Source organism: Mauremys reevesii, linkage group 18 (genome assembly GCF_016161935.1).
Source record: "Mauremys reevesii isolate NIE-2019 linkage group 18, ASM1616193v1, whole genome shotgun sequence".
Lineage (NCBI taxonomy): Eukaryota > Metazoa > Chordata > Testudines > Geoemydidae > Mauremys > Mauremys reevesii.
In genome coordinates this window covers 16,491,647-16,513,893 of record NC_052640.1, presented here as the reverse complement: position 1 = coordinate 16,513,893, position 22,247 = coordinate 16,491,647, and the positions used below count along the sequence as shown (strand labels likewise).

The 22,247-nt window shown below is 50.2% G+C and overlaps 1 protein-coding gene across 6 annotated transcripts; it reads left to right on the top strand.

The window, feature by feature from the left end:
• Window positions 1–329: 329 nt before the first annotated feature.
• Window positions 330–21,976, top strand: TBX1 (T-box transcription factor 1). 6 transcript variants are annotated; one of them, XM_039505831.1, is made up of 9 exons: window positions 330–763; window positions 895–1,017; window positions 2,661–3,090; window positions 8,844–8,945; window positions 11,720–11,891; window positions 12,884–13,039; window positions 15,916–15,983; window positions 16,230–16,330; window positions 19,556–21,976. In XM_039505831.1, the coding sequence occupies exons 2-9, from the start codon at window positions 984–986 to the stop codon at window positions 19,969–19,971; spliced, it is 1,479 nt and encodes a 492-aa protein (XP_039361765.1). In that variant the 5' UTR covers window positions 330–763; window positions 895–983; the 3' UTR covers window positions 19,972–21,976. The 6 variants fall into 6 exon arrangements, with proteins under 6 accessions (XP_039361765.1, XP_039361767.1, XP_039361764.1 ...); XM_039505833.1 differs by having other exon boundaries at window positions 333–763; window positions 2,712–3,090; XM_039505830.1 differs by lacking the exon at window positions 330–763 and having other exon boundaries at window positions 770–1,017; window positions 2,712–3,090.
• Window positions 21,977–22,247: the final 271 nt, after the last annotated feature.

Here is a 22,247-nt window from a genome sequence, read left to right as displayed (position 1 = left end):
AATAACAATCAATGCACCATGAGCCTGGTTTTCCATCCCGAGCAGAACCCCTCGCAGCCTGGCTGGCCTGCTGCCGAAGGAAGGGCTGCAGAACGGTCACTGTCCTGCTTCTGGGGGGAGCGGCGTCCAGCCACCGGCAGAGTGTCACGGCTCCCCCTGACTGGAGGAGGCGGGGGCTGGGGGGGGCACTGACTATTTAGCTCGACCGGACATCCGCAGTGACGTGCCGCTTTTCTCCCCCCCCCCTCCCTTCCCCGGCTCCCTGCAGCCTGGGCGCCGTGATTGACAGGGGGCCATTTAAATACAACCTGCCCCGACCCCACCCCCGCGGCGTGCGCGCGGCGGCGGTTCCCTGCCTGTGCCCAGGAGGCGCGGAAACCGCCCGAGCCTTTGGACAGACTCTGGGCAGCGGCGGCGGCGGCGGCTCCAGCTCCCCCCGGCCGCTGCAGGCGAACGCGCCAGGCTTTCAATGTGACATCAGCCGCCCCCGGAGCGGGGCCGCGCGCCTTGAAGGGAGCCACTTTCCCTGCTGCGAGCGGGAGGGGCAGGAAGAGCGGCGAGAAATCACCCGGGGGAAGACGCTGCGGGACCGGCCGCTTTCGCCCGGGAGCCGCGCCTGGCGGGGCCCGATCCGCCTGCTCTGCAGACGCCGAAGGGATCTGGAGCGCAGACTGGCGGGGGGAGGCGCCCTGCAAACTTCCTCTCCGGCGTCCTCCTGCGGCCCCTGCTTCGATCTTGGCGGCGCGTGGTGCCTGGCTGGATGGTGTGGTAGCGGGGGGAGCGTTTGGCGAGGCCAGGGGGTGGGGGAGGCTGCTGCATCGGTCTCCTCTATGGACGAGAACAGCCCTCTGTCTCCCAAGGCAAATGCTTTCAGTATCGCCTCTCTGATTTCAGTCGCCGCCGAGCACGCAGGGAAGGAAGCGCTGGAGGAGCCCAGCTGTGGCCTTAGCAAGCACTTCAGCCCCGGCTCCCACCCGCAGAGGATGCATTTCAGCACCGTCACCAGAGACATGGAAGGTAAGTGCAGCCCGGACCTGAGCTTCGTTCACCTTGGGGCTGGGGCAGTTGCAGATCAGAGCCCGGGAGCTGAGAAGTCAAAGCCCCGCTGGAGCGCGAGGGGAAATGCATATTAAAAAAAAAAAGCGGGTGGAGCAAATCCGGGGGATGCAGGATTTTAGGGGAATTACCTGTGAGCAGTTGTGCCGGGGTTTTGTTTTTGAATGTAAATGGGGGAATGTGTATTTTGCAGCCGATTTCCCTGCCATGGCTGCGTCAAAGCGTCAAAATACTAAATAATAATAATAACAATTGCAGTCGGTAAACGGAAATAAAAATGGTTATAGCAACTCCTGGCTACTTAAGAGACCAGCCCTGAGCTGTAGTGAGTAAATAATATTAACAACGTCAGGAAAAAAGACAGTATTCCCGAGACAAAACGAGGTGGAAATGGCAGAGGCCTAGGAAGGCTTATCAAAGAGCGGTGTTGTTTTTAATGACGTTTTGACTGCGAAGAGATTTAATCAGACAGCACAACTTGGAACCCGAAGAGCGGTTTGTTAACGTCCTAAACCCGCAATTAAAACAATCCTGTGCTCGGGTCAAAGCTCTTTAGAAAGATCTGGTCACCCTCGTCTCTCTAAATGATTCTATTTCCTCCCCCACTTTATTGTAAACACAAAACTCTCTCTCGGTATCTTATCATTCTGTTACCGCGATCAGTGACCATTCTGTTAGTTTTACCCATATCCCTCGAGAGTCGTGGCTTTCAACCTGTATTCCGCAGACCCCTGGAGGGTCCTCAGACGATGTCTAAGATGCCCAAAGGGGTCTGCAGATCCATTCTAAATTTTGTAGGGATCGGCAAATGAGACAGGGCTAAAAATCACCGATTTGCAGACTATTGACGCATCCTCTAGGAATTCTCTCGCTTTTTCAAAAGTTGATTGGGCTTTTTAAAAAAATCCTTCTCAAATATATGGGGGAGGGGCTAAGGGAGGATAATAATCTAAGAAAACAAACATCCAGAGAGGCTAGAGAGTGTGGCCAGGAATATTTCAGTCCTGCAGCTTATGCAAAGCAAATAATATTGTATTCCCAACTGTAGAACACAAATTCCAGCGCTTCCCGGGGACTAGGCGGTTGTTGTGCAGGCAGTTTGCTTGATTCCAATGCCTGTTTGCTGGGGGATGGAGCTCTGCCTGCACGGTGCGCGTGTAGATTGTTTATTAGTGGAGGGTCCTGTGGGCGATGCCTATTTTTTTTTTTTTGGCTCGGGAGTGAAAAATGGGTGTCAGGCGGGCTATTAAAAAGGCGCACTCCTCTGTCAATCAACTCGTCAGGGCTCCAGTCCCTAGGCGAGGAAAGGCCCATTACCTGCAGCGCCTTATCTAAATAGAAATGAGAACCGGTTCTGCGGCGAGGGGAGGCCCTCTGCAGAGATAAGCCGGCCTCTGCAGCGCCTCGGCTCCTGGCAGCGCGAGCTCAGCCCGCCCGCCCGGGGGAGCCGAGCAGCTCCCAAAGGGGGGAGGCGGGGCTGGGGCGAGGGAGGGCACCCCGGGGAGCGCAGTGAAGACGCGGGCGCGGCGGCGGCGGGCGCGCAGAGCAGGGGGAGCGGGGAGCCGGAGCCGAGCCCTGACCGCCTGTTTTTGGAATGATTTCAGCCATCTCCAGCCCCTGGCTCACCCAGCTGTCCCATTTTTGCGATGTTGCAGCTTTCACGGCCAACAGCCTGAGCACCCTGAACGCCTCCGGCGGCTACCACCTCTCCCCTTCCCCGGGGGACCCCTACGGGCAGCCCGAGCCGCCGCACTACGAGCCCTGCTCGGCCCAGCAGCACCCGCACCAGCACGGCTACCCGTTCGGGGGCGGCCCGGGTTCGGGCCCCAACCCGCCGCCGCCCGGCCCGGAGCCAGCCGAGAGCGGCGGTGGCGGCGGGGCGGCTGCTTCGGGCTGCTCCGCCGCGCCGGCGGCCAAAGCGCCCGTCAAGAAGAACCCCAAGGTGGCCAACGTGAGCGTGCAGCTGGAGATGAAGGCGCTGTGGGACGAGTTCAACCAGCTGGGCACCGAGATGATCGTCACCAAGGCCGGCAGGTCAGTGGCGCTTTCCCGCTCGCAGGGGCTGCGGCAGGCCCAGGGAGGGAGTTTTCAGCCAGGGCGAGCTTTAAACCGCAGGTTCGTGCTGGGGTGTGTGTGTGTGGAAGCCATTTCACGGCCCCTCCGCACGCCCGCAGCGCCCCAGAGCCCGCAATCCTAGGGGTGCCCCCCAAGGGTCCCTCTCCCGGTGCCCCGCTCAGCCCTGCACTGAGTTGTCAGCCCAGCGAACCCCGCTTCCACCCAATTCGCTACCCTAGGGCCCCCTCGGCTTTTTGTTTGTGATCGGTTTTACGAGCGCAGGAAAATACGTTTTTACTGCGCGCTTAAAGCATCGTAACGTTTATAATCCCGCCAGCGGGAAATGTCCCGGTGTGACAACGAAATAACCGAGAGCGCCCCGTGGGCTGCTCCTCGCTGTGCGGGGGCCCTGCTCCGGCCCTTTCTGCCGAGGGCTGCGGGGTTAGATCCCGACCCAGTGAGCCGCTGTTGTTTTTCGGTCTGACTCATGCCTCGTACACTTTAGTGCTGCGTTTAAGAGCAATGTGAGGCTCCCGTCACATTTAACATTGTGAAATGTTAGCGAGCAAAGACAGAAGAAAACAGACTGTTTTAAACAATCCCCTCTGTCGGGGTAATCAGCTCGCTAGCCCCCAACAAAGTCATTCGAGCCCCGCGCTGCTTTGAGAGCAGAATCGGCAATTTTCTTGTGGAGCGAAGGGTTTGGATGTTCTGTGAAAGTCCGTACAGATACCCGAGTTAACAGCAGTGCATTACAATGTACACAACTCCCCAGCACGGATTCGAATAGGAAAGTTGTGTTTGTGTGTGTGGGGGGGGAGTTATGTAACACGTCGAAGACTGATTACCGTACTACAACAGAGTTAGTACCATTAACATTGCCTTTGACACTCAAACGCCAGATTTAAAATCAGATTTATTTGCAGAGGACACTGTTCTTTACGAACAAGATTAGCAGGATCCGTTTAACACCCACCTCTGGTCAAACGTATTTCTGGGGCAGAAATGGATCCCCGCTCGGATGTTTTAGAGCACGCGTGAAGAGATTACAGATAAGAAGCCACAGCAGCTCCTTTTCACCTCCCAGTACTTTCCACATTTCCTTCTCTGGAATCCACAAATTACCAGCACTGAGAATAGTAATTATGGGGCCCCATCCAGCATCCTTTTCTCCCGTAAATCTCCCAGCCATTTCAGTGGGTAGTTTACCAGTTTGAGCAAAGCCGGATCGAACCCATCCGTGTAAACCCAAGAAGGCAGCACACCCAGTTAGCATAAAGCTTCGTCGTCGAAATGAACAAAGGAAGCGAACGTTTTATCGTGTTTAAAAGGGAAAGCTCTATGCTACGGCTAATTCAACAGCTACCCTGGTCGGGGGGCAGGATTATGACCCTGTCTGTTAATTAGACACCATCGGATTGTGATCTCGAGTGAAATAGCTAAACTGACCCTGCGTTGCGTTGGTATTGAGCTGCTGTGAGCTCCTCGTTTTCTTAGAGCATTTGAGAGAGAGAATAAAGAGGGTTCACTGCGATGTGGTCTCTTGCAAGACTTCCTAAAATCTTTGCCCGCTGGGGCCGTGTCTGCAAACACCTTGTCGTGTCACTCTTTCTGTGCGGCCTTTTGACGCGCTCTCCGCTCTTCAAGCGGTAACAAAGACCCGCTTGGCTTGACTTTAGCCATGGGAGTTTGTACTTGTGGCTTGTATTCTGTTGAGTGACTTCCCCCGGTCGTTACTGATGTTGTGGATCCTATCACGTAGCAATACCTTGATGAGCAGGTTAGCAAATGGCACCCCCTGTAACTTCACCTTTAAAAGGCTGCGGAATCCAGCCATCATACCCCGTGTCCTTCGAGCTGTTGTCTGTTGTGAGCAATACACCAGGCAAAGATTTCAGCATCTCTAAAGCCCACAGGCCAGGCTGTTGCTTTCTAGCCCAGAGACAGGCCAGATGCCTCTGTTGATTTTAAGGGTTATGGCGGGGAGAGGGGGAAAAAATCAGTTTTCCAAACCCGGGTGCAGGAGCTTGGTAGCGCTCAGGCTCGTGTCACCGCTTTGGTCCGGTTGCAGTGCGGGGGTTGGTGGGGAGAATCCGAAAATCAGACCCCCGCGTGCTTGTTCTCATGTAGACAAAGCATTTCTCAGGCCAGCCCTGTACCTTCAGCGCCAGGCCTTATACGGAGTATAGTCTCCTTCCTAGGCTTCGCGGTGGGGCTCTGGGTTTGACTAGCCCTTCCGACGGGAGATTTCTTCCCTCCGGGTTGCAGCCGCTACTATGTTGCTCAGGATTGTTCCTTTTATTTCCCCTAATGCTTTTAGTGTCACCATGACCCGCCGTCACTGAATACAAATCGCATCCGAGTCTCTCTCGCTTTAATTTTTTGAACGGAAAAGGCCATTTTAGCTACCAGCTGAGCCTTTCGGGAAAAGAGGATTTTTTTTTTTAGCTCTGAAGCGTCCTTTTGATTTTACAGACGAGCGAGGGGTGGGTGAGACAGAGGGAGAAATCCGAACTGCGGTATTATAAATAACTCGGCAAGGACTGTACAGGAGACTCTGTGAAATAACTGTCCAGGTGCGGAGCTGATATTAAAACGAAGAGTGGGTTTAAATGACGAACGGGTTAATTGACCGAGCAAGGGATGTAAAACTGGTGGTAAAATAAAACACGCAAACAGATCTGACAGGCAGATTGCTGCTTCCAGGTAGCCCTACTGCGCCCTGTTAATGGGCTCATTTCTTTTCACGGTTGCTTGTGTTGGCCTTCGGTGTTTTTTTAGCTGGGGTTTATCAAGCTAAATTGTTTGTTTAAAGCTTCATTTTAAAAAAAGAAACACCGGAGTTAAGGTTAATAAGGGTTTAAATCTTTTAACTAGAGGGCGGTTTAAATGTCCGTGTTGCTTTGCTAAAACAAAGCCAGTAACGTCTGACAATATTATGCTTTCCTCGGGAGCTGGGATAACTTTAACAACCAAAAGCGTCACAATTGGCTTCTTAACTAGCTTGCTACCTCCCGTTGGTTTCTGGAGCGCCCTGTGTTTTCATGGAGGCTTGTGTCGTTTTAGGCTGTTTACAATAAGCAGCAGTAATTGTTGTTGTTACAAAAACTCCGGGAATTTATGGGTTTGGAACCGGGCTAAAATTTACTGGAGATAAAAAAAAAATGTAATAGAAATAACCGCGTTCCAATGAAGTCAAGGGAAGCGGGCTCGGTTTCTTAGTCACCCTCCTTGCTAAATGTAGATTTTTACTTTTTCCCTGGAGCTTCAGTGTGGATACATTTAAAGGCGGGTGGGTTTCTGCAGTACCCCACACGCTGGTTGCTCGCCTTGCAAAACAAGCAAACCTACCACAGAAGGAGAAGCAGACCAGAGCTTTGGGGTAAACAGCCCCCCAGCCCTCAGCACTGGCTCTAAACGGAACAAAGGCACTTGGCGCATTTGTTCCGTACTAGGGTGGGGTGGGGGGGTTGATATTCCATTGCACTAGCTCGTCTGAGTTCACCTTTACCTCGCAGCCTTTGGCGAATTCTGGCCTCCAAACGCATTGCTGGGTGGTTTTGTGTGTGCGGGTCAAGGTGCCAAAGCAGAACGAGCCCCTTCCTGCTGTAAGTCAAGAGAGAGAAATGCGGACGAGAGACCCACAAAAGCCCCTCTCCGCTTTTCTCGGTAGCCTGCCCGGGAGGGGAGCTGCCCCATGCTCGCTTGCCCGGCTTGGGGACAGTGCCGCGGAGCGCACGCCTCGCTGGAAAGCGTAAAGATGCCGAGACCAAATTTGGTCAGTCGGCTGCAAAATGAGCGGAGCGCTGGTGGCCTTGCGCCCCTTCGGCGCTGGAAAGGAGCGTCTGTCCCCCAGGCCGTGCGCACTGGGCGAGTGCGAGGAGAAGGCGCCGTTGTGGGAACCGAGTGACTATCGCGTCAGGAAATGTAGGGAGTTGGGGGAACGCTCTGAAACCCCCCAGGACAGACACACACCCAGCCCCATTGGCCTGGAGCGTGTGTGTTCGGTACAGCGGGGATGGAATGTCAGAAATGACACTTGGAAACTCGCCTACCCCACTAGCCTGGCGAGAAAGTAAATGAGCCCAAAGGGTTTCTGGGCGTATTTCACGGGTCTTCCTTTGCCATTGTGGAGGCGACAGTCCCAGTCCAGCTAGTCCCGGAGAGGAGACAGGGATACAGAGCTCGCAGCGCGCACTCTCTCTCTCACACACACACACACACACACACACACACACTTCACTCCTGCTTTAACCTCAGGGAGCCGAGCAAAGTGGGTGTGAAAAGGTAGAAATTCCTGGAGGGTTTGAGAGAGAAGCAGCAAAACTGGAACCTCTCCGTTCCCTGCAGTGTGTGAGCGGCTCGGACGCGTGTTCAGACCCCACAAACGCAGCAGTTCTTTAGATCGGTGCTATTCGGCTGGGAGTTAATAGGAGAGATGCGCTAGGATCAGTTGGACGGTGTGTGTGAGTCTGGGGGGGTCTCCTCTCTTGCTATTTACCCGCACAGATTTCGTCTGTTTTATTGTGTGGGTGTCGGTGTTGGTTTTGGGTTGGCTTGTTTTTCTTTGTGTGTGTGTTTGTTGTGTTTTGGTTTGTTTTTTTTTGGAAAGCGAGCATGAGCTGTGGAGATATGTCTGAAAGACCCCGAAAGGGAATTGAAAAAGATCGCCACTCTCCAGTCCTAGTGACATTCTGCTTTCTAGGTGATTGTTCACAGGGTTTAGAGCTGTATGTATAATCACAGAAATCAAACTTGACTGTTTAGCCAACGTTTTATGTGCGAGTTCACGGACAGATTTCCCCCGGGAGCTCCTTTATAAAGCCCCCTTCCCCCCCCCCCCAGCCAGCCCCGGGGAACTATCAGGCATTTGTGCACAACCCTGCAAGAGACTCTTGAAACTAACGAGGTTTCAACCTTGTGCAAACAGCTCGCGGGGTGGGGGGACGTTGCCAAATGGCAGGGAAAGTAACCCCCCTCGCTCACACACTATTGAAATGGGGGTGGGGGGGGAGACACAGACAGCGCCACCAAGAGCTGCAGCTTTCTAGAGAGACGCTCGGATTGTCCGCCAGCCTGGCGCATCTCTAAGCCTCCCCCGCCCCCCAGGAATAACAGCTCGTTATTAAAACACAGGAGCCCTGTGTTAGCTTCATCTAGACTCGCTAACCCATAGAGGTATTTTGAACTGAAGCTAATTTCTCAGCGGTTCCCAGCTCTTTCATGTCCTTCGGCGACTTCTTTAAATAGGAAAGTTTGACCGGTTCCTAGAAGGCAATTTGACATCAGTGTAAAAATACTGGGCTAACTTAACTTCATGCATGCGCTAGGGGCTGATCTTGGGGGGTCTGTTCGGGGAAGGCGTTCAGGTTTGGGCCCTATGTCTGTTCAGTGGAACCCCCCACTCCCATTATCTGTTGCATTTTCAGCGTCCCCGCGATCTGATTCTAGTCCACAATAGTGTAAACCTTTAATCTGTCAAGTCCTCCAGCTCCCCCGGCTCCAGGGATGAATACAGTGTTTCTAACTCACCCTCGTGCCTCACCTATTCTGGGCTCGGTCCTTCGATCTGCAGCCAGAAAGGAGGAACGGGTTTTAGCTGCAAGAGAGACACTATCCCCATGCAGAGAGAACGGAGTGAAATGTGACCAGATGCGAGTCCCCGGTCGCTGCAGGCGAGGAGCTGGCGGTTGTTCTGACACACGCCTTGTGTTTTTTCTCTCCTGCCCCAGGCGCATGTTCCCTACCTTCCAGGTGAAGATCTTTGGAATGGACCCCATGGCTGATTACATGTTGTTAATGGATTTTGTACCCGTGGACGACAAAAGATATCGGCAAGTAGAATAAGCGTTTCCTTGAGTCCCCTAGCCGGGACTGCGATGGGGAACCGAGGGGAAGAGACACATGGAAATGATATTTCCCCGATTCAGTGCCCAAAACAGCGAGTCGGAGCCTTTCCACTGACTTCAGTGGGCTTTGGATCCGGCTCGGCCCTGCTTTTGAATGGCGAAGGGAGGGAGAACAGAAACGCTAACACGATTCCCCCTCCCCTCCCTGCCTTGTTCTTAACCCCGGCAGCTCTCCGGTGTGAAACGCACCCCAGTGACCGGCTACTCCGCGCAAGATGCTGAGTGAGAGAATTTTTTAATTGAAACGTATTTGAACCTGGGGTTTAAAATTACTCCTAATATTTCATACAGCTCATAAATTAGGCTTGGTTACAGCTACACGAGTGCTTAGAGTTCATGCACGACAGCCTGAGTAATTCTTGCAGAAAAAGGTTAAATATGTATTTAAAAAAAATAGATTGGGTCTAGGTTGGCTTCTGCCATTAAATCTATATCTCCTGTCCCAGCAATGGATTCACACTACTCCCCTGCCCTCCAGCTCCCCTTTTGACCTGGCTTTCAAATGTCCAGGGTCTATGACATCACCTAATTAGCCCCAGGACTCGAATGATAGACGCATTCTTCTCTATCACGGGGACAGTTAGTTTGAATCTCGATGTGCTTTAAGTCTGGGCTGAAGTTAAAAGTCTAGTGGACTCGATTTGTTGTTTTGAATCCGTTGCGGCTTCCTCACTGCAAGGAAAGATTTCTCCAAATACCACACGTGGTGGTGGTGGGGAGGTTGTTTTAAAATACAATATCTGGGCTGTAATATAAAGGTGCCACCTCTTTTTGTAGTTAGCCCTGGGAGCAGCCAGCCAGATTCGGTGTGATTCGCTGTAAATTCCATATCACTCCATTGAGTTTAGGAGTGATTTCGAATTTACGTCGGTATAACTGAGAGCAGAATTCGGCCTAACATATTTTAAAGTAAAATATTCCCTCATCCTAACAGGATATTCTACAGGTACACACACAGTCAAAACATAGATATTAGTGGGTAAAAAAAAATCCCTTTAATCCATGACTATGAGCCTCTTACTTATCTCTGGGGGGAAAAAAACAACTCACCCCAAATTCTCATATTAAAAAAAACATTAAAATTAGTTTAATAAACTGCATCTGCAGGGAGAAATGTCAATCTTCTAAAACAAGGTAATTGCTGCCTGTAAAATTGCGTTCTCAGCACAATAACTATAGCCCAGCGATTTTAGGAGGAAAAGTGTTTGTAGAATTCGCTATTTACCAATGTTCTTGGAGATTCCACGCCGGAGAGACCTCCTTTTAAGAATCACATTTCATTTTTCACCTCGTATTAAATAACCCCACAGGCTTTTGCTTTGGGGGGGTGATTGTGGACAGCAAGGGAATGGGTATTGCTCTGTGTGCGCGCTAACCTCCGAGACTAGTTTTCTTTCTGTTTCACTGAAAAGAGCTTGTATTGTCCTAGCCTGAGGCCACTTTGGAAAATCACCAACAAAGCCAACCGCATATTTCTCCAAATTCTTTCTCTGTTTTCAGTGAGCGCATAGGAAGGCGACCTGGGAAATAGGCGGCTCACAAATCAATGATGCGGTTTGATTTGTAACACCTTTAATTTGAAGACAGTGAAAGGCTCATTATCCAATTCGCGTCAGATCAGGACGCCTAAAAGCCAGTGTGCATATGAATCTCAGCGTCGAATATATAAATATTTAGACAGATATCCAAATTCTCAAGGCGCTACAGAAATGTTTGCTTGTCAGGGGAAATGGGATGTGTAACATCCAATTGAGAATATCTTTTTTAAAAAAGTAATGTTTCTGCTCAACTCCAATGGTGTATAATTCCCCCTGTGCATACACTGGCTTTTAAAGTAAACACGTGCATAGAAGATTGCTCTCTCTCTGCTTTTAGTGTTACCGTTGAATATGGACTTTGAAAGACTGTAGCAAGACTGCTAAACTCTGGAGCCGCTATTAAACTGCACATAAATGTCCACTTTTAACTTAAAGCCAGAACATTACTGTGGAAAGGGTGCCCTTTCACTTTTTAAATTGTATTTATTCGGTAGCATTTCTGGCTTCCTTCCCAAATATGTGCAGGTAGCTATAATTTTTCCCTGTCGCGCAGATTTTCCTTTTTGCGAATTCCACCAGAGAGCTTAGGAAAACCTTTTGTTTGTCAACAAGTCTGGCGTTTTACCGCTGGCTTTCTGGGAAGGAGAGGCCACGTTCATTAGTGGGGAAGCGCTCTCCTTCTGTTCCGCTAGCTTTCCAGCTAGATTTAATTGTGTAAAAACTAGAGTTTCCCTTCCCAGAGCAGCCCAGAGGCTTTTATAGGGAATCCACCGACAAAAATAATACTTAACTCAAATCTTAGAGTCTAAATGCTGATATAGCTACTCAGGCTGAGTAGCCAGTGGTTCCGTTGACTTGAATGGGACTGCTCACGTGAGGAGGAGTGTTAGCATCTGGCCTTAGCTAACTAGACCTGATTCTGCACCATTGAAATCAGTGGAATTTTACCAGTGACTTGGCTAAGAACAGGATCAGCCCACATGTGTTCTCCTCCCATGGTGTAGATGGGGAAAGACTTGAGAGAACCCTGGAGTTTTTGTAAGGACTTCGCCTACGTGGCTAGTCCAGAGCAGAACTCCGATTAAACTGTGGGTTACCAGGCACATGTTTAACCAACTGGATCACGAGTGCCATTGACAGAGCTTTGCCTCTCCTTTGCAGATATGCCTTCCACAGCTCCTCCTGGCTGGTGGCTGGCAAAGCTGACCCTGCTACCCCAGGGAGAGTTCACTATCACCCCGACTCTCCTGCTAAAGGAGCCCAGTGGATGAAACAAATAGTATCCTTCGATAAACTGAAGCTGACCAACAATTTATTGGATGACAACGGGCACGTAAGTGTTAGGGAGGGGAACCAATCGGGGGCACTGAAAGGGGAGGAGAATGGCACGTGAAATCTTCAGCACATGGATTTTCTTGAACACACGAAAAGGAAACCCCCAGGGCACACGTTTAACTAGAATAAAACCTGGTGTCAAAATGCCTGAACGATCTAGCAAGGATCTGGCAATGGTGGATCGGGTCCTTTCAGTAACTGCTCATTCTGACTGGAAACACCCCAAATGTCATATCTGCTGCCAGCCCCAATGCTGACTCCAGGGGTTGGATCGGGCCCAGGGGGAGGAGGCATAGGACACTTTAAGTTTAGCTTTGAACTTTTCCCTGAGGGCCCGAGTCCCTCATTCCTTGCATCCCCACCACTTCCACTGGCTTCAGAGAGATGGGCACTGACTGCATTGGGAACAAGGAGTGTTTAAGGAAAACAGGCTGGAGCCCAGAGTTAACTAAACGTTGTTCTCTTTTGAAAGCCATTTTGATCCTCCCATTCCTGTTCCATATATTGGGTATGTCCCAAGATTTCCCGCCTATTTCCATTCAGTTCAGTGCTCCCCAGTAGCTCAGGTACATCCTCCCCTCCCCCCTTTTCTTTATAGTGAATAGCGGATCCTATGGGCTTGTAGCAGCTCCTCTCTGTTCCCTGCAAACTTCCCCCAGTGAGGTCAGCTCTTCAAAGGGGGCAGGCTCCCTGGGGAATCCCGCTCAGACGGGAGCCCCCTTCTGCAGTGCTTGTGCGGAGCGTTTCACTGCATAGCAAGAATCAATCCTTCATTAACCCGAATCAATACTATGCACCGACGTAGCCTCAGAGGAGCTGCAACCCTGCTGTTTCTCTGACACCCCCCACCCCCAGGAGCCCATTTCCAGGCTGCCAGCCTGACACTGTGCAGGGAGGGGTGCAATACCCATAGCGCGGTGCTCTCCTCTCAGCGCTCGGCCTGGTGTAGAATGAATCAATTATGATCTCCTTGCTCGTTTTATCATTCAGATCATTTTGAACTCCATGCACAGATACCAGCCCCGTTTTCATGTGGTCTACGTGGACCCCAGGAAAGACAGCGAGAAGTATGCGGAGGAGAACTTTAAAACGTTTGTGTTCGAGGAGACCCGCTTCACCGCCGTGACCGCCTATCAGAATCACAGGGTGAGGATCTGGAGTTCATTACTGAGACACAAACCCTCCGATACTTCATTTATCAAAACCTTCCCCTTGATGGATGGAGATCCGGGAAGGAGGGGCGGGGGTATTAATTCAGAGCAGTCAATGCTTAAAAGGTAATACCCGGCCAATGGAAACTTTGTTGGTACACAAATAAATAGACTGGGTCTTTAGCTTCTTGGAACTGGGTAAATGCAATCGCCTTTCAACACTCTCTCTTTAATTTAAAAAAAGATCGCATGATTTTCTAAATAAGGTTTTCAAGCAACTCAATGCAAAAAAAAAAAAAAAAAAAAAAAAGTAGTCATGCCAGATCTGCAAAACTCAGATTCCGTTTCTAATCAGAGAGCTGCCAGATGCTCTGGGTTTAAGCACTTTTTTCATCATATTGATTAAAACACGCACGTGAAGAGACATATTGAGTTTGTTTGTTTGTTTTGCTGTCTATCTCGATTAGAATAATTAGAGCTTGTTAAAAAGGCGCACACGCACTCTCTCTCCCCTCCCCCCGGCAGCATTGCAAATGTGCATTTCGGATTCTGTAAGAAAAAAATATGTTAAGTCTATAGCAACTGTGAAGCAAGAGCCCTTCGGGGTCACAGGCACTGACTGAAACAGGGATTGCTAGACGGATCCCCCTTGTTATGTTCTCCAGAGAATTGTTGTATATCTCATATTACCGTGTATAATAAAGCATAAGAAGAGTTTGAGGGAAAATCTTCTTAGCAAGTATATTACTATGCTATAGACTTTAGTTAAGGGGAAGAGGGGAAAATATGTCTGTGTGATCCAGTAGAAATGACTAAGCATTCAGTGAGAAACCAAATAAAACATGAATAACAAAGATGTGATTATAACAAAGGGAACACAGACATCATTCCGTTGCGTTGGGTTGATCATTGGATCCAAAACCAATGTAATATCTGAAATGTCAGACTACAACACAAGTTAGTCTGGGAGGATAATATATAACCTTTTCAATATACAGTTTTATTATTTAAACAGTCATCTGAGTGATTTATAATTGTAGAGAAGCTAAATTGCTGTTTGTATTAGAAACACACGTTCCATCTTAAGCATTAATTTTCTCATGTGTACAACAAGCTGCGGTACTAAATTATTTGATAGTCGCCCCAAAGCCTAGGAGCTAGAGATCTCCTCCTCCTCCTTTCAGAGAAAAGGGAGCAAGGAGACCAAATAATAAGTCTTTGAACTGCAAACCATTTAGGGCTTGATCCGAAGCCCGCTGAAGTCAATTTCACTGGACTTTGGAACAGGCCTGAATTAGCTTTTATGGGCCAGCAGAGCCACCGCCTACCCGTTTAACAGCGTTGACTGAGTTCTGCCTGTTTTCCCTGAAACAATCTGCGGGCCTTTGCCGCCTCGCTGAAGATTTCTCTAGGTCTGGAGCACGAGACGGCTGAGCTGAACTGTGGTTTTTAAGTGTCAGTCTCTGAGTCTCCATTCGAGTTGTGGTAGGTGTCTAGGGAGATGTCCTCCTATCCATCTGCTAAAGCCATTCCTTGACTTTTCATGGAATCTGATAGCTCGGGGAGCCCTGCTCCAAAGCTACATTGTTGCACTCCGAGGAAGCTGCGTGAGCTCCAGATTTGCAATTTTAACTCCATAGAAAACTTCCTCAAATCCAGAGGGACATCATTACCTATGTAAACCCGAGACCCGGGCTCGTTGGGAAACTACAGCCTTCACGCTGCGAAATGTCACTCAAAATTTATTTGGACAAATATGCTATTTTACTTATCTGCATTCGCCACCCTTGGGTCTGTTCGTTAGGAACACACAAACCATAGAACATATTTTGGGTAGCTTTAAATCCAGTCGTTTTTTAAAAATAACGTCCACTTAGCATAAACCGAGGAGCAAATCGTGTCTATAATTAGGGTTTCAAATTAAGGATCTTTCGCAATAGTGCAAGGTAAAATATTATTATCTAACTCCCAGAGCTGCCTGAACGCCAGAGTCCTCCTTCCCTTTGTAGCTCTTGGGTCTTGTAGGAAGGTTAGACCGCTTATTTTATTAGCTATTATTTGATTATTTTTATATTTTTGTTAGCAGTTAATTGTGCCTGTTCCCAGGAAGCAAAAGGTGTAGATCCCACCCTTTGTAATTGTTTCAAGCTTTTAAAAATAAACAAATTTACACGGATAAAAAAAATCCACGATTATTATTTGGACAACATCCAAAACCCACATATTCAAAGACGTCTGGGCTGAGAGCTGGGTGCTGCGCCTTTAAGGGGCTCCCCCATCCCTCCCAAGTTGGCATTTGCCTGATGGCTCAGGACAGCTGCTCTTTCTCTCCTGCTTTCTATCAGTTTGACCTCTAAGGCTGGAACTGTCACTGAGGGGCTTAAAGTTTGTTTTTCAACCCATTCCGGAAACTCACAATCACATACTTTATCCGTGGATTTGCTTAAATATAGAAAATGTCCTGCCTTCTCCCTGGCGAATTAAATAAATACATAAGTATGATTTATCCAGTGATTTGTCTTAGCTGCTCTGGTGGTGACCCATATAATGTGGCATTTTCTTACAAGTGCATTTACACAGCTTTAGCAGCAGACTCGGGCTGCCTCTCCCTTCGCCTTGAACTCATATTAGATAGCATACAATGCTGCATTTTCGAGCAGAGGGAAACCACATGTCTGTATTCCAAAGCAAAGAGAGCTCTCAAACCTGCTGGTGCCTATAATTTTCCAAGAGGAACCAGGACTGCACATACTATTTGGGTGAAACTCGGTTGATTTGTCCCCGAAGCCAGGTTAAAGGAGTAGGCACTCTCTAATCAGAAATATCTGCAAGTGCCACTCAAAGCCCTTTCCCCCTCCCCCCTCCTTTCAGATCACACAACTCAAGATTGCCAGCAACCCCTTCGCTAAAGGATTCAGAGACTGTGATCCAGAAGACTGGTAAGTCTGCTGTCCTTTACTAACCATATTAAGGCCCCCATTCTGCAAGGAACTTAAGCATCTGCTTAGCCTCAAGCACCTGAGTAGCCCTATTGACTTCAGTGGGGTGGGATCAGGTCCTAGTTGCATACTGGAGTTATTAATAGGGCCATGTTAGTCAGAGCAATATAATTCCCTAATGTGTAGGCAGTGCCCTTTAGACTGAAACAATTACAGTGCTCGGCTGCTCTTTTCTTCCTGTTCTAGGCCCAGGAATCACAGACCAGGGGCCCTTCCTCTGATGAGTGCTTTCGCCAGGTCCAGGAATCCAGTATCTTCCCCTGCACATCAGAACGGGACTGAGAAAGGTGAGCTTCCTGCATCTTCCTCCATCTTCACAGACTTACACACACTTTCAGTTTACATAAAGGACATATAAATATCCTGTATATCTTCTTACCTGTGTTATTAATCAATCAAAATCAAGAGGCTGAACATTTTCATTTACCTGTTACCCTTTATGGTCGGGGAAGAGGTTGGGGGTGTTGCTTGGGTGTTTGTTGTTTTTACTTCCACCAATAATTGCTGTAAATCTGCACAGGTGAATTTCATTTTTTATTTAGTCAGTTTCAACTTGGGTTTTCATACACTAACACAAGGCAGAAAAGGAATGCTTAAATCCAAATTATTTTGAGACATAAAAATTTGAAACATTTCTATTAATAACTGGGATTATATTTAAAAAAAATCTTAACTTTTTTCATTTTAAAGCAAGCATACATCTTGGGCCTAATCTAATCTTTTTAAAGTATTTCTAAAACACCCATCACTGTAGTATCTGACTGTGCTATCTAAACTACTTGACACTGGCCTTTCCCTCCAATTTAAAATAAGATCTGTCACCCTCCTTCCTAATATGCTTCTAATTCTGAGTTTCCTTCACTCAGGCATTTTGACAAAATGTTTGGTTTACAAATGGAGACATGCCCACAATCACATATATCCTAAAGATGCTTTGCATGCATTGCCCTTTTGAAAAAGCAAGTTGGTTGTTTTCAGTGTAGATCCCATAATATTCAGGAGCTGTATTTAACCTAGTGCATGGTTTAAGCATACACACTGGGAACTTTTCATTGATTTTTTTTTTCCATTACACAGAGTAAACAACTGCAAAGACAACCAGGGGCCTTTCTCCCAGCACACTCCAGGCCTATTAAAATAAAGAAAAGTCTGTATTTGTTTAGTGTTACACAATTGCAAAAATTTCAAGCGTGTACAAACTTGTCAGTCAATTCAGCTCTATTTATCACAGTCAGAATGTATTGTCCCAGGAGCACAGATTTCTGTTGAACACAATGTTTAAACACGTCATTTAAAAATCATTGCTTTTTTTCCCCTGGATTTTTCCCCTCTTCCCCCCCTTTAGATTTTTGGTTTTTTTAACATAGTCTTTGCAGCGAAACGAATTGAAGGCTTTCCTTTTTTAAAGTGGAGACGTTAAATGGAAAAGTTCACATGGGTAGAGCGGGAGAGAAGGTTTTTCTAAGCTTCCCTGTTTGTGATTGTTGGGGCTGGTGCAGACTAAAAGGTCCAGGACAAAAAATACTCATCAGACCAGATTGTGCTACCCCCACTGATCTTAGTGCAGCTACTCACAGACAAATCTACTTTAAACATGAGTTAGGGTGACACCATTTGACCCCTCTGTGGGAAGAAAATGCTATGGAAGTCTTACAATGCTACAGCAATGTTCCTGTAACTGCTGAGGTTTGGACTGTTGCTGCAAAATACTGCAGCTATATATTGTTACTGAGGATATGAAATAATATAACTCCGGTTCTGTACCCCTATCTTCAGCATAATCTGTGCATCTACTGAACTCCCTAAAAGTCTGTGACACTCATGGATTCAGATCTGCTCTGCTTCCCACTCATTCCACGGGAGACTCTTTTCATTCTGGGATTAATTTTAAGGCAGTTTTAAAAGTTTCATGCTTACAACGAGCAGTTTTTGCAATGGGTATTTCCATGGGGCATGCACATTCTCACTAGGATTTGTGTGAGAGGATTTAAAAGCAGCCCTCCATCCTCCTGTTTTAAGGGTAACTGAATCCCCAAAATTTCTGTTAGGTTTCAGGGTAGCAGCCGTGTTAGTCTGTATCCGCAAAAAAACCAGGAGTACTTGTGGCACCTTAAAGACTAACAAATGTATTTAAGCATGAGCTTTCGTGAGCTACAGAGCTGTAGCTCACGAAAGCTCATGCTTAAATACATTTGTTAGTCTTTAAGGTGCCACAAGTACTCCTGTTTTTTTTTGTTTTTTTGTTTTTTTTTTTTTTTTTTTTTGCAAAATTTCTGTGTGCTTGAAACGTATTGGGTAAAGTTGGGTTCAGTGCATGAGAACAGCTCCAGGAGAAGGAAGAGCTGATTGTCTAGCGCTCTTCCCAAGGCTCAGAGTGAGCGACGGGGTGGGTCAGTGTCTGGGGGAACCAACCCCCTGGAGGCTCAGGGAGGGCGCTGGGGTCTGTAGCTAGATAATGGGTCAATGTCTGTGGGATTCCCTTTCCCCCACCTTCCGGAGGCACTGGCTGGGTGATTGGGGGGGTCAGCGGCTGTCGGGGGGGCGGTGGGTGTGTCAGTAGCTGGGGCGGAGCGCATCGCAGGGAGGGCGCTGGGGGCTGGCTCGGTGGTTTCTTGTCAGTGGCTGGGGGTGGGGCAGGCCTCGGTGCTTGGGTGTCAGTGGCCGGTGGCGGGGAGCAGGCTCGGTGCTGGGCTGTCAGTGGCCGGGGGGGGGCGCTGACTCGGTGCCGGGGTGCCAGCGGCCGCGGGGGAGGGGGGGAGACCCGGCTCGGTGCTTGGGTGTCAGTGGCCCGGGGTCCCTGGCTCGGTGCTGGGCTGTCAGTGGCCGGGGGGGGGATGTCCCTGGGTCGGTGCTGGGCTGTCAGTGGCCGGGGGGGCGGTGTCCCTGGCTCGGTGCTGGGCTGTCAGTGGCCCGCGGGGTAGCTCGGTGCTGGGGTGTCAGTGGCCGCGGGGGGAGCCCGGCGCGGTGCTGGGCTGTCAGTGGCCGGGGTGCGGTGTCCCTGGCTCGGTGCTGGGCTGTCAGTGGCCCGCGGGGGAGCTCGGTGCTGGGGTGTCAGTGGCCGTGCGGGGGGGAGACCCGGCTCGGTGCTGGGCTGTCAGTGGCCCGGGGTCCCTGGCCCGGTGCTGGGCTGTCAGTGGCCCGCGGGGGGGGCCCGGCTCGGTGCTGGGCTGTCAGTGGCCCGCGGGGGGGAGCTCGGTGCTGGGGTGTCAGTGGCCGCGGGGGAGCCCGGCCTGGTGCTGGGCTGTCAGTGGCCCGCGGGGTAGCTCGGTGCTGGGCTGTCAGTGGCCGCGGGGGGAGCCCGGCTCGGTGCTGGGCTGTCAGTGGCCCGGGGGGGGGAGCTCGGTTCTGGGCTGTCAGTGGCCGCGGGGGGAGCCCGGCTCGGTGCTGGGGTGTCAGTGGCCCGGGGGGGGGTACTCGGTGCTGGGGGGTCAGTGGCCGGGGGGGGGGGGCGCGGGGGGCCCTGGCCAGGCGCTAACCGGCTGCCCTGCTCCGTGTCCCGGGCTGTGTTGCAGACGCTGCGGAGAGCCGACGGGAGTACGAGCGGGAAGCGGCCAGCGGGACCCCTCTCCACGCCGACCCCGCGCACCAGCAGCTCCTGTCGCGGGTGCTGAGCCCGGCCCTGCCCGTCCCCGGCGCGGGGGGGCTCGTCCAGCTGAGCAGCCCGCCCGGGAGCCGGCCCAGCCCCCCGCACCACGAACTGCGGCTGGAGCCCCCCGCCTCGGAGCCCCTGCACCACCACCCCTACAAGTACCCGGCGGCGGCGGCCTACGACCACTACCTGGGGGCGAAGAGCCGGCCCGCCCCCTACCCCCTGCCCAGCATCCGGGGCCACGGCTACCACCACCACCACCACCACATGGGCCCGCCGGCGGCCAACGTCTACTCCGCGGCGGGCGCGCCGCCCAGCTATGAGTACGGGCCGCGGTAACCCGCCCGCCCCCTGCCGGCCCGGCCCCGCCCCGCCCTGCATGGTGTGTATGCCCCGGCCCCGAGCGCCGCCCCCGGCCCGGCGGGGCTGCTGCTCGGCTCTGCCCACCCGCCCCCGGGCTCGCCGGGGAGAGCGGGCGGGGCCGGGCCCGGGGCATCCGCCGACTGGCCGCGGCGCTTCGCTTTGCTCCGGGGACTAAGCCGGAGGGGGCGCGTCCCGCTCCCGTGTGAGCGACGCTCACGGCCCCTCGCACTGATGATGGTTCGTGCTCCCGGGGCGGAGGCCGGCCGGGGTGACTCGCCCGCGGCAGAGCCAGCCGCAGACTCTCGGTTTCCCAACGCCCAGGGCCTGGCCCATGTGGGCTCTGGGCGGGAATCATGGTAACACCGAACGAGGCGGGGTCCTGTGCTCCGCAGCTGGCCCTGGGCACCTTGGCCTGATCCTACTCCTCGTGAGATCCACCCACGTGGGGATTGTGGTGACTTACTGCTGTGGGAGGACTGGGGCTCCCTTGGCTTTAGACCTCCCCCCCCCCCGTATTTTCCAGGGGACTAGCGATGGAAGTAGGGCTTAAAGTTAGGAAATGTTTTGATGTTGCCAGGTGACCTCCAGCTAGGTCCTTCCCAGGGCCCATCTCTTCATGACTGATGAGGTTGTAGGGGGCAACTTTATACACAAGCAACTTGTTTGGGGCCCTGTGCTTCTCTAATGTAGCCCAAGGCCAAGAACAGTGCTACAGATTTTTATTTTTCCCAACAATCGGTATTAAGGTCATTACAAGCATCCAGAAAAAAAGCTAAAGTTTGGGCCATATTTTCATATTCTCAGAGGGGTCATGATGGCTGGTGATGAGAACACCACCAAAGCAGCCCTACAACACTGCCTTGCCTGGTGATTTCCTGGTTTCTTAATACTCTCTATTGCAGTCTGGCCTTTTAGAGGATTCCCCCCCCCCACATGCTTTTCAGGGGCTGGCCCTATATCTGGCAGAGCTGCAGTCTTATAGTGACCATTTTGCAACTGGCTGCTTGCTGTGTGCCCCTTCTTACATCTGGAAAGTACATTTTATGTCTTCCCTCAGGTTGCTTTTCTTGTGGAGATGGTCCACATCCCAAAATGTCGCTTCTGGCATATGTCTCCAGCTACACATTATGAATATCCAGACTACGTTTTTGCTTGGTGTTCCACCACTTGTCAAGCCAGTCCTGTATTTCAGAGAAGGATTTAACCGCTAATTGACCATGTGGGTTTATAAGTGCCTCGTCCTCCTCCCCCACCCCCTCCACAGAATTCTGTGAAAAGAGATGGGTTATATTTTATGTCCTCTGATTCATCCATATTAGTGCCTCTGCATTGCAAATTCCACAGTGTTCTCTAGGTATCTTTTTGAAAGAGGATTACTTACCTTGTGAAGGTGGCAAATGTTAAGATTGTATAGTAATGTCTATCCAGTCTTCAGCAATAGGCTCTATCCAGAAGAGATACAGGCAGATGTGAATATTTTCTGTAACTTTTTCCATTACAAAAATCTGGATCAATTGTGAAGATTTGTGCAAGCACCATGTGTTTTTATTTGACCTTTGCAGTGAATTGTGAAATTTTTAGTGTCTGACTACACAATAATAACTGTTCTCAAAAAGGCTGATGTGAAATAGACTTGTGCATATTATTAGTCAGCTGGAAACTGCTTTCTGACATGCCCTGTTGCTTTGTCGCTGTTGTTTCAGAGTTTTCACTATTATTTGTTACCTGGACATTGATTAGTGCCAAAGCTTTTGTTTAATGAAGTTGTTATATTTATTTTTTTCTTTCAGAGATTATACAAACGTTTTTGGTTTTGTTTTCATAATAGTTGCAGTGTAGGAAAAAGTCAAGACAACCAAAGAGTCATATCTGCAAACAGTGTAGATACTTGTAGATATTTATAGATATGTGTAGATAATCTTATTACAGTTAAATTGAAAAGACATTGGACAGTGACATTTATAAATGGTTTTCCTTCTTTTTTTTGTGTGTGTGGGTGTGTTCGATCAGTTTGTGTGTTGTGAAGTCAAAACATCCCTCCCCATACAGTGAGGTCACTTTGAAGGAAAAAAAAAGGCAGCGTTGGCTCTGATCTTATAAGTTGTTCTATATAACCAGACAGATCCTTGTGCCGTGTGAGGCTTCATATGGTTGCAGAGATATACCGGTGTGGAACAATTTGCAGGATTAGGCTTTCATTTGCAAGTAACACTAGAACAATAACTCTTCTGCATGTATGTGGCACCTTTCTT

Coding starts and splice junctions, on each gene's coding strand:
- TBX1 (XM_039505829.1), top strand. CDS start 831: ATGGACGAGAACAGCCCTCTGTCTCCCAAGGCAAATGCTTTCAGTATC. Junction 1,018..2,660: donor CGTCACCAGAGACATGGAAG/GTAAGTGCAGCC, acceptor GAATGATTTCAG/CCATCTCCAGCCCCTGGCTC. Junction 8,946..11,719: donor GTGGACGACAAAAGATATCG/GCAAGTAGAATA, acceptor TCTCCTTTGCAG/ATATGCCTTCCACAGCTCCT.